The following is a 12,687-nucleotide window of genomic DNA, read 5'->3' as shown; positions in this document are numbered from 1 at the left end:
AAAGAGCCTATTAAACGTCAAACTAATGTTATAATTTTACACATTACGAACCTAATACAGTAATCATGTTTTACAACAATTCAGAGAAAAATAACTGGAAAAATGAACTTACAGTTACAGAATTGTCTAAAGTTAAACACAGTACGTATGTACAGTACTTCAAAAATTCAGTCCTGTGATGATTGAAATAAATTTTTGATCATAGTCTGCTTTCCTGACGATTGCCATTTCTTCGCTGCCAAGTCTCGCCATCTTTGCAGCATCAATATGTCGATTCCTGTAGCTTCTTCTTGTTGTTCAATATCCCTGAACTGTGTAAACCAAACATACAAAGCTTCACTAAATTTTTCATAGTTTTTCTTTCTTTTAATACACCCTCCGTAACTCTTGATGCACACCATTTTGTTTTTCCGGTGGTATGTCGGATAAGCGAAGGTCGGATAAACAAGACTTCTGTGTGTGTGTGTGTGTGTGTGTGTGTTTATATATATATATATATATATATATATATATATATATATATATATATATATATATATATATATATATATATATATATATATATATATATATAATACGATCTTTAACTGGTGGATTTTGCATCATATAAAATATAAATTATTCACATCCAGATACGTAATGTAACCAACTAACTCCCTAGCCTTCTTAAACCCGAAGGTTCATGGCTGCAGCAACACAAGCCTTCCATCTTTCCCTATCTTGAGCAAGTTGTATATACTCTTTTCCATCCCTACCGATTTCCCTTAGGTGCATCTCAACGTTGTCCCTCCATCTTCGTCTTGGCCTTCCTACAGGTCTCTTACCATCAGGTTTCCCAACAACAATCCTGTAAACTCCTCTTTCCTCTCCCATTCGTGCCACATGGCCTGCCCACCTAAGTCTTCTTGATTTAATTATTCTAATAATATCTGGACATGAATACAAATTATGTAGTTCTAAATTATGTAACCTTCTCCACTCACCTGTCTCCTCATCCCTTTTAGGTCCAAAGATTTTCCTAAGGATCTTATTTTCAAATTCTCTCAATTTATGTTCCTTTTTCAATGTAAGGGACCAAGTTTCACATCCATATAATACTACAGGCAAAATTACTGTTTTGTATATTTTAACTTTTATTTTCTTAGATATTAAACGAGAAGACAAAAGTTTATGAAGAGAGAAGTAACATGCATTTCCTGAATTAAGCCTACTTAACTAACATGCTTTTTTGAATGTTTTTCTTTTGCTTTTTCTTTGGATAATTTGACAACTTTATGAGAGTTTTCATCATAGAAATAACAATTGTTGACAATTGTATGTGAATTATTTACCGTACTAACACCCGCTTCCATAAGCTCATACATATATTGATAAGTACATAAGTCAATCTGTTCTTTTGTTGTTTTTAAGGAAGCATTGTTTGCTAAGTGTGGTGCACTCATGTAATAAACTGGATCCAATTTGTGGTGTTTGTAGCACATTTTTATCTGGTTTGTAAATACATCATTTAGCAGGATAGTCTAGCTTGTGATATAGATCATGGTACTCACCAATTTTTTTTAAAAAATAAATGATTTCATAGTTGTGTGGCAAATTTATATTCCCTGTCACTAATACTTTTACCGGTTAATTTTGAACTGATTAAATTTAAAAAAAGAAAAGAACAGAAAAGATTAATTTTAATCTTTTAGCGGCAATAATGTTGAATGAAATTTATCATATGTATCAACCCATTCACATGGATTTAACAGAAAACACTTATCTTCTAATTTAGCCCCATGAAACACTTTGTTAACTAATGAAAGTCTTTTATTATCACATACTGTATATATTTCTTGTTTATCTCCTGAAAAAGCCACGTGATATGGTGAAAGAGGAAAAAGTAGCAAGTGCCAAAACTGGACTTTATTACTTAGAGAAAAGTGTATGTTTATGAGATTTTTTTTATTTGCTCTAATGAAACGTTTTTGAACATTTTCAGGACAGTTTACCAGAATACACCTTTCACATATTTAAAAAAACATATATATCTATATGTATTTTGCTGAAAAACATATTTGCATTATGACGTGTGTCGTCATAAGTTGATAAATATTTGTCAATGTTAGTGTTTATCAATACAATATTCGTCTCTATATTTACATTTCACATTGTACACTTACATGGTGGAAGAGAAGGGTCCATTTAATTGCAGAGATTCACGTTAGGTGGCATACAACTGCAGTTTGGTGCAATCTCTACCATAAATTTGAGAAATCCTCACTAGATGTCTCACTAATAGTTTTGTCAAAACCAAGATATGTAATTTCTTTGTTAAATAATTTTTTACGAGCTTAATTATTTGTCTAATTCTGCATTTTCGATTGTTAATTAGGATGATCAAAATTAGTACATTTATAATTTAATCTAGCCTTATTAGCAGAATACTAGTGTTTCTTGCTTGCTCTGGGGTCAAGGCTAAAGAAAAGATGCGTATTGCGGGCAGCAGCAGTTCAAAAATTCATGCAAGAAAGTAAAAACTTTAGGAACGATACATTCACCAAATGTAATCGTAAGATCCTTGACACACCTTAAAATAAGGAAAAAAAAAGTTTTTTGTATGAAATAATGAGTTCAAAGTTGATGGAACATGGGATGTTTGTAAAAGGTGAATGGTTGAACGTGAGATGAGAGGAACGGATGGAGGCAGGAAAGAACACAGTGGGGTGACACACGTTTGGCTTCTGCAGGATTAACGTTTGTTCTGCAGCTGGAAGGAATTAGAATGGACGAAACTTGAATTGGAGGCAAGCTTCGCTCTGAGTTATGTAGTAGACAGCTGGAAGGGATCCCAAAATGCGATAGACTAATCATTATCAGTAGTACTACCGTTTCCAAACGTCATTATGATAAGTTAGCTTTGCGTGTGATAAAAGGTGCAAGATTATGGAATTTTCCACCTCAAACAAGGTGCGGATTACAAAATGGCGAGAGAAGACATGACACCTGGAATTCACATTCCTGTTAATTTTTGACATTTTGCATGTCGACAGAGCTGTCACGGCTCTTATTCAGTTCTGTAGAACTATATGCTTACATCTGTGAGTTTTTTAGTGTCAAACTAAACTATTTTGCCCATGTCACGTGAAGTGAAATTATGTAGCATATGACATATGCATTCATTATATCAGTGTAGGGTATTCTTGCTCAGGTATTGGAACCTGTATGTGAACATTGTATATTTGATACATAATATGCAAAGCTTGTTGACGTTCAATCATCATCTGAATCTCCTTTTTTGAGAAGATAGAAAGTTTGTTTGGTAAACATTAGTTGTACAAAACACCTCAACAGGTGATTAATTATGCAGCTTTCATGTTAACAAAAGTTCCTGTTAACTTCATGTATCCGTCAGAAAGGTAGTGTCATTGATACACTCGAGTTCTAAAGTATTTATACGATATATTTGCTTTTAACAAAAACAACAAACTCAGTGGATATAAGAAAACTTACTTAATTATTTTTTCTCAATAAATATTCAGTTATCAGTTGATGTTATTCCCGCACACGTATTTCATTAAGGTTACATGTATTGAAGTTGTGTGCATGTGCTAATATGTGAAATTCTTTTACAGCAGAAGGGTTTCATTCTCATACTGGTTACCTGGGAGAGTGAAAATTAAAACATTGACTAATCGTCTGGTTATAAGGGAGGAAATAAACTGCATTACTTTGCTTATATAATTACTCGTTGTTAACTTACAGAAAATTTATGATTGACTAATTCCTTGGATGTAGAGTTTATCCTCTGATACATCATTGTTTACATGAAACTTTTGAGTAAGATGGCCATATTCCAGTTTGTTGTATTAATATATGTGCACACACTTGATATTTTGGGAGGGGTGTAGAGTGGTTCATGGTTTTCTTTCCCAAATCAATAAAGTGAGTATATGTATAGTTGGCATATAATTTGTAATACGAGGAACACTCCATATGTGGAAGCTTTGTAGTATCGATTGACTTAGTCTGGTTACTTGCACTGTGACTTATAGCAATGGTGTAATACATTAGAGAAGTAAATAAGACCACAGTATTGTCTTGTTAAGACATTTATTCAAGGGATTGTTTGCATGGGAACATAATTTCTTAATTGTGACATTAGTGAGTCTCCAGTTCTGCTCCTACCGCTGTAGGCGAGACTCGCAAAAGAACGAGAAGATCTGTTGAAATTTGCCGGAGTTTTATTTTGGGATAGTTTGGCATAAGAGTTGGGGTCTTTTGTGGTGCGGGTGGATAGCAGGCAAACACACAGTCAGCACACCGTCTCAGCATTCATGTTGTTGCAAGCTTCATAACATAACTAAGCTTTATAGTGCCTATAATTGCCTGTTTTGCCTAAGCTTGAATAGAAATTAACTTCTTTCTTGCTTACACCTGCTTTCATGTGTAACTGACTTTTTATAGCCAAAGCTGCTAAGTGTCCATGTTGACTTGGTAAAGGTAAAGCATATAGCACTGTGCCGAGAAGGCACATTTAGGGAATGTGGGGGTAGAGCCCCACACATACTCAATCTAGGCAATTTTGGAGGTGATGTGATCAGCACCATGCTCCGACTGCCTTTAACCCCTCCAGGAACCCATTGGTTTAAGGCTGGGTGAGGCCCAGATCTGCTTTGTGTGTGGACAAGGCTGGAAAAATTCTGACCTTAGATCACACACCCCAGGAATGAAAACCGGGTCTCCCAGTATGTGCTAATTACCATTTTCATTACTTGTCAGTTGAAATGGAATTGATAAATATAATGAATCATTTTGGGTCGCGAAATACAAATTTTCGTTGTGCCTAAATCTCCACGAAATTTAGAATAAAATTCAGGTTATTTAATGATTCCCCTTGTATATACACTCAGATTTTACATTTGGTGCAATATAGCTCACCTTTTCTCCAGTATGGTCCATCCTGGCCATTTAAGGCACTGCAAACTTTCATCGTTTCTACCCACACAGAACACCAATACGACGAGGTACAATAAGCTGACTAACAGTGCTACGATATTCACCTACTACATCAGTTTTCATATTAATAAGCTATAATGATATAACGAGTCTCTTGCCTTGGGAAAATAATACAATACGTGATCTTCGAACTTCCTACTGGCTGTCGTGCTGTCTCTGCAACTTGATCAAACTGGTCTCTGTACACTTGCTCACACTCCATGTAAGGGTCTAGTATACAGGGTGTCCATAAAGTCTCACCCCACCCTGGGTATTGTAAGAACGGCTGTAAATAGGAAGAAATGGTGAAACACGTATTCCATGATGTTCAGGGGGAAACATTTTGAGGCCAACCATTCCCTACCCGGGCTTCCCACACGGGGGTAGGCTGGGGTGGACTCAATTTTTTTCAAATAGCAAGGGGGTCGAAGAATGTGTCGTTTGAAAGGTCTTGTCATAACAACAATAATACAGCAAATCCAGGGTCTCTTCGTAGCTCCAATTGACAATGCCGTGAAATCAAATGTGGAACATGACCAGCATTGGACAGGACTCCCAACTCCTACAGTAGTAATCTTAGACAACAGTGGGAGCTGGAAAAATGTTCCTACACTTAGCATGATTCGGAGATATCCAAGCAGTGTCTACAAATACGTACAACCCCCCCCCCCCCCCCCCCGAAGAGATGGCAATCATCCCTACACAAAGTCAAATGGTGAAGGAGGCACGTAGTTTTTACATGTACAATGTCAACTGAAGGCAAATGGGGGGGGGGGGGGGGGGGTGTTACAAGATGTTACAACACGTACACCACTAAATGTCAAATTGAGCTTACCTAATATTTACAGAAGAAGTTTGAAATGAGCACCATTCACTGGTTTGAAGGAGAATGCAGACGAAGTATTAAAACAGACCAAGTAATCAGTGTTAGTACCACGATGAAGATTCAACAGGACCATTCTGCTTGTGTTCTCGTAAGCAAACAGACCGGACCACAAAAGTTCGAAGTGACTTTGAAATACTGGACGTAGAAGAGTTGTAGTGTCGTACACACTGTGTTCCATTAACGTGTTTCCTGTATCTTCGATTAACGTGGTTCTGTTTGTGTGTGTGTATTGGTGGTTAAAGTGTTTGCAACGACGAGAAAAATTAATGCTGCCGCAAGGGCGCGTTCAGGCGCAGACAAAGTGGAAATTATCTTTCTTCTTGGTGAATGTGGCAGAAACTACCGTGCCACTGCTAGACGATTTAATGAATTGTATCCCGAATCCCCTTGTATTGACCATAAGTATGTTTCAGACCTTGTGAAAAAATTCCGTGAAACGCAAAGCGTCAATGACAGACGACGTCCAGGACAACCTCATATAGATGAGGCAACAGTGTTGGAAGTTATAGGATGCGTGACTCTAAGCTTTGAAACGTCTCTCAGACAAATAGAAGAAGCAAGTAACATTCCACGGAGTTCTATCAGTAAGGTGTTAAAATTACACAAATTTTATCCTTGCAAAATGCAGATAAAGCAAGAACTAGGAGATGATGATTTCGATAAACGAATTGAGTTTTGCGACGTTATGTGCGACAGGATTGCTAACAACGAGAACTTCTTACACATCATCTGTTTCAGTGACGAAAGTTCTTTTTTCCTAAATGGCTGTGTATATTGTTAATATACTGCTATAATAGCCATTTAATTTTGTTAATTAGTTTTAACACTCGGCCAAGTCTTTGAAAGTTAGGGGAAAATAAAGTTTATGACTCTTGCTGAAAGTTTTCATTTTTGGAATTTTTGAAAACTCCGTGAAACCATTTTTTCTCTGATTAATTTTTTGAGCTGTCATTTGTTTGGATATTCTGTTGGAATATAAATTAGTTGAACCATATTTCTGTTATGTCAATCAAAGTAATTAAAATAAAAAGTAGAGCCTGGAAGTTTAGGCATATATTTTGGTTAAAATAGGCAGGCAAAAAGGCATTTATAATGTGGAAAGTAGGCACCAAAATCAAAGAAAATAGGCACAATAAACAGAAAAAAGTGGCAAATTAATTGTCAAGAAAAGAATTTCAGGGTTGCTACACATCTGGAAAACGGGGAAATTTCAGAGAATTTTGCAGATCGTCTGGTATTTCATGCATTTTGGACTCTGCAAAAGAAAAAGTTGCAAAATGAACAAAGCTGTTCAGTTCCACTTCTGAATTCGGTTTTGTGATTCCACTTCAAAAAGATTCAGTTCAGAAACTGGTTTCTTTCATTCTTATTATTCTGAGCCTTGTGCAAAATTATGGTTCCTTCAAATTTCTGTAATAAATTTTCACTTTTTTTAATACTAGATATTAGAAAGAAGATCAAAGTAAAACTTGCAGTCAGGATTGATAACTAAAGTACATTGTGAATGGTTTATGAACTTTTTCTGTTGTTTTTATATTGTGGAGATCTGTTATGGTGAAATAATGTACCTCAGCTAAGTTTCACGTGTTTGTAGCACCCAATACATTTGATGTCGATTGTAATTTTACATTTTACTCTTCGAATTTTCCCATATTCTTGTGTGTGTAGAATTAAATTTGCTAAAAAAAAAAAAGTTGTGAAAGTGAATTCATAATAATTAACGGATTATATATTTAATTGAAAAACACAAGGTTCAAAAACAAAAATCATGATGATAAACGTATCTGGAAAAATTTAATTTTTGGATTGGAAAACCTGGAAATGTCGGAGAATTTCATAATCTAAAAATTGTAGCAATCCTGAACTTCTATCTTTAAGAATATCACAAATTGATTTCAATTTTTCTGATTCCACATTTGCTTGCACTCATTACATGTTTGTACTTTTCTACAACAGCCAACTTTTTCCTCCTGGCAATTCAATCAGCTGCTGCACTGATTCCTTGAAGACTTTCATGGATGCTTAACTGCTTAATCATGTGACACATCTGTTTTCTACACTGCATGTTTTCCCATTGTAACTTTACGTGTTCAAGTTTACTCAAGGTGACGAGAGTTAAAGCAACACAAAATAACAAATTACAATTAACATTTGAATTACTCTTCTAATTTTAGTAATATGTTGGTTGCCGTACTTTACTCCCGAACTGTGGATCAAGGTGCATGGTACCCTGAACCAAAGGCTGAAATAAACTACACAAGTGGAAAATAAAGACTCCCTCATCTTCAATGTCATTTATTCAGTTGAATATACAAAAGAAAGTCTTTATTTTTAACCAAAAATGCATATTTGCAATATGCGGTGTGTATTCAGGGATTTTCTTTTCTTTGCAACATGCCAGTGGTCCTTCACCCTTTCCAACAGGAAAGATACATAACATTGTGAAATACAAAATTCATATTTACAGTTCTATAACAACTATTTGTCTTTACTAATGTCACCCAAATAGTTTATTTTATTGTAAAAAAAAAACAACTTTTTTTGGCTGTGTAAGAATATCTGTACATTATTATGAAAAATATATCAGATAAAACTACATTAGACAATAATGAATATTTTTAACAAAAGGAGGAACAACAAATGCTGGAATGCGATATAAAAGTGAGCCAGGGGTGAATGAATAGATTATATGTAAAACGTTATGCCAAACTGTGTTTTTTAGTAATTCTTACCATGATGTACCATCTCGTGTATGCAAGATATAATAACTTAGTAATTTCAAGCAAGTGTTGTGATAATGAAATATAACTATCGAGATTGAATTGACATTTACAAAGTTTATTTCGAAAATTCTGAATATATATATATATATATATATATATATATATATATAATGTGTGTGTGTGTGTGTGTGTGTTATTTGTTCATTGAAAATCTTATACATATGTTTTCAAAATGCAGAAATTGCTTACCTGAATCTGCTGTGATACAACAAAAACTGGACAGAAGGAGTAACTAGGAATACTCTTAATATATTATAGATCACAATCTGAATACCGAATGACCTTGAACAAACAAACCTTTCACATGTCTTCCTTTCAATTAGCACTATGAAACTCCCTTTCCATAATAGCATACAATTAAATAGACACTGTGATTGTTCACTTAAGTCCAGATACTCATTTTATTCAAATGCAATAAAATAAACATGGACGATTGTGCAAGAACAATGCCATATTTTAGCGGTGTCATATTGCCTCGATGCCAAAACCTTCAACAATTATATTCCAAACCATTCAGAGCAATTGTTACGAGTATTTTGGACAAATGCTTGTCAGAGATGTGTTTTGTCTTGTAGTACAATATGTTTACAGTTATTTATAAGTTAGGTAAAAAAAGCTTTATTATATTCATCCTTTTTCAGTCACATGTTAATTTCTAATGAACGTTCTCTATTGTTTTAGCCTTCAAAAAGTAATACATGACCAAAATATTACAAAGTAAAAACACTATTTTGTTGCAGTCATCTTGAATTCTTTGTTAAAACGAGTTGCATTTATTACAATCAAGGTTATAATGTTATGTTTATGAATAAATGTAGTTGATATTTCAATATATGTAAAATTAATCTGAATTCTTTTAATATGGACACAAGTACAGTGTCGTTAATAAATACTGAAATTTGTAAACCTGATGAAGGTCGTTTCTAAGGAGAAAAAAAATACACATTCCTGCTGCTTCTTCCCTGTGTAAGCTGAACTTTCTATTCCATTGTATGTAACAGTACATATGGATATGTTTGAATGAAATAAGTTACACTGTTCCCTCTACACCCCTTATTTCACTCCAGCCCATGTTGTTCCTGTGATGTCCTGTTAGACAGCTGAAGGTGGGGTCAGACCACAGCAAGACAAAAGGATAAGATTCAAGTAGAGGTGGATTAGAATCAGCATCATCACCCTGTATCACTTCTTCTTCGCATCTTTCAGCCCCGCTCCAGCATTAAATTTGAATAAAATGATGTCCCCATCCTCCACAGTGTAATTTCGACCCTGTTGCCTGTATTTTCCAGCAGCCTGAAACACGATCACAAGTATGTTAGATGAGTACTTTCTTTATATATATATATATATATATATATATACACATTTTTTACCATTCACTAAAACTAGCAAAAACCATAATAATTTCTCATTAATCCTTTTTTGTTGTTTACAGAGGGGTAATTGTTTATTAATTATAATAATTACAAAAATTACCATCATTATCTACCAATTATACCCTCACTCGCTTGAGTGTCTCAAATGACACTCATTGAAAGATGGCACCTGATAGGACTACGTAGTGCATTTTGCCTCCTATTTGCATTACTTTTATGTTTATGTGTACCAAAGTAATGCAGAAATATTTGGAACACCCAAGGGAACAATGCAATTTATTTATTTAGTCGAAACCGAAAAAAATGTAAGTGGTTGACCTGACACCCCCCCCCCTCCCCCTTCCTTTTTTTCTTCCTTCAGGCAAGCTAGGTAGTGATGAACTACCTCTAGGAGAAGGAGAGCTCCATGCCCAAAATTATTTCGTAAAATACTATTAGACACCATTATGATTTTTTCATCGCCCCAACACATCTGCCTACCTAGGACACTACTTTCACAATTAGTGATCGTTTCCATCACATGCCACTTGGTATAACAATGCTTTTTTTTTTTTTAGTGTTTGAATATAACCTGAAAAGGGTGTAACACAATTCGTTTGTGCTTGGATATTGTTAATAGAATCCCTATCGTGTATCAACAGCGACATGTTTTTCCGAAGTTGTGTGTGTTTAAACTCAGTCATCTTGACTCGTGATGGATTTTACTCAAACGCAATAAAATATTAGTTCCTTGAGAGATTTAGATACTATAGAACATCAGCTCTAAAGCTCAGATTTACGGTAGTTATTGTGTTTCAATAATAATGGCTGGCACCCATCCCTCCCCCCTTTCGACCATTTATCTCAGTGTGTTTACATTTTACTAGGGTGTGGATTTATAGGCAGGCAAATAGGCACCAAAGATGATGAAAATACGCACTAATATAGGCACTTAAAAGGCACCCTAAAATAGAAAATGACATTAAAATAGGCAATGAACATGAACTTATATAAATGTTCTTCTTAAAATGCACAGTTAAACTGTATTAGCACGTCAATTTATACATAAAATTGCACAACCATTAACCAACTATTAGTACTATTTTGATCAAAATGCACATTTGTGGGGAATCATCAGTTAAAGTAATTCTCACAAAGAGAACATGTGCTAACAATTGTGCCAATTTGAAGGAATGCTCCAGTTGAGTGCACAATTTACACAAGTGATGAAAAACAATTTGCACAATTTTAACCGAAAAAATATTTTAAACGATATTCCAATTAAAATTTCTCTGAAGAAATTATCTTGTGTTACCCATTGAACTAACTGCACGCAAATGTTTCACAAACAATTTACAAAAGTTTGAATCAAATCCTTATTTACAAGGAACCTAGGGTAACACAACCTGGTTAATTTAAAGTGTTTGCATTTTTTTTTTGGCAGGAGTTGTGTTTCACCTACATCACAAATTGCTGACGATGATAGCCAGTTCTTGTAAACATACCAGATTTCAGTCACTTCAACATAACCAAAAGCTTACATTCTTCAGTGTAGGGAGGGCCAAGGTCGCGTAAAAAAGCCGAAGTAAGCAAAAATTGCAGAATAGGCACGATTAAGCAAAATAGGCATTTATAGGCACTATAAAAATGTGTTTTCGGACTATCATTAATCACAATGAAACAAACTTTAAACATTAAAGCCTATGTTTTACTACAAAGAAATAAAATAGGCAAAAATCCGCACCCTACATATTACAGACTTGCAGTGCAGATGATGAGCTATTATTGTAATTTTGCTTGTTAAGCTCTTAAAATGTATATCGGAGACAGAGAGATGTGAGAATATCAGCAGATTTAAGACTGCTTGTAAAATAGGGAAAATCTATTTTTTTTTGTCAATCATAATCTAATTTGCTAATTTAAGGATAATCAAAATTAAACTACTTAAAATAGTCCTCAAAAACTAGAAAAATGAACTTCAATGAGACCAATCATCTGCGTCTCTGGAAACTGCTGGTAGCTGCAGCCGCATTCTCCGCTCCATGAACTTCCCCTCTCACATGCTCATTGGTCGAGTCCTCTTGAGGCACTCGCACAGACACTTGATTTTGTTTGTTCGCTCCAGAGATTCCAGGGATAGAGTATAGCATAAGGTGGGAGAAGGCCCCCAACGCATTCACAATCTCGGTGATTTGTAAAGGTAACCACTTGAGGCTGGGTGAACCCCAGAATTACATACAAGGACATTCCTGGAAAAATTCCCATGTAAAATCACACATTTTGGGAATCGAACCTACATCTCACGCATGGCAATCGAACTCCCTACCGAGTGAAGCAAGGTATCTCTCCAGTCATTATATACGAAGAAGAAAGCTGGAAACCGAAAAAGTCGTTAAGGCTCGAAAGAAAACCAACGTAAGATATACTACGGTGCTATTTTGGAGAAAAGAATTTTAAGACTATGCTACAATGAAGAGCTGAACAGAATTATGAAGACAGTAAAAACTCTGGGAGGTTGCAATGGCTGGGTCATGTTGAAAGAATGGATGAAACTGCAATGCGCCTAAAAGGACACTGAAATAAAAAAATCTATCAAGAAGAAGAAGACGTAGATTAAGGCTGTGTCCGAAAGGTACGAAGTGCAGACTTGAAGTAGTGATGGGCATAATCGATTATTTTAATAATT

General features: G+C 35.1%; 1 protein-coding gene across 1 annotated transcript in view; it reads right to left on the bottom strand.

Annotated features, from left to right (window-relative positions):
- Positions 1-8,142: 8,142 nt before the first annotated feature.
- The window catches only part of LOC145994359 (obg-like ATPase 1), a 252,754-nt gene continuing 248,209 nt past the window's right edge, over positions 8,143-12,687 (bottom strand). Inside the window, exon 11 of the mRNA XM_083130478.1 lies at positions 8,143-9,939. Within this exon, the coding sequence (XP_082986604.1) occupies positions 9,829-9,939 (111 nt within the window). The 3' untranslated portion in view covers positions 8,143-9,828. The remainder of the gene's footprint in view (positions 9,940-12,687) is intronic.

The sequence above is a fragment of the Lepisma saccharinum genome, chromosome 1 (assembly GCF_977018435.1).
Source record: "Lepisma saccharinum chromosome 1, izLepSacc3.1, whole genome shotgun sequence".
In the NCBI taxonomy this organism is placed as follows: Eukaryota; Metazoa; Arthropoda; class Insecta; order Zygentoma; family Lepismatidae; genus Lepisma; species Lepisma saccharinum.
This window is presented reverse-complemented; position numbering and strand designations above follow the sequence as displayed.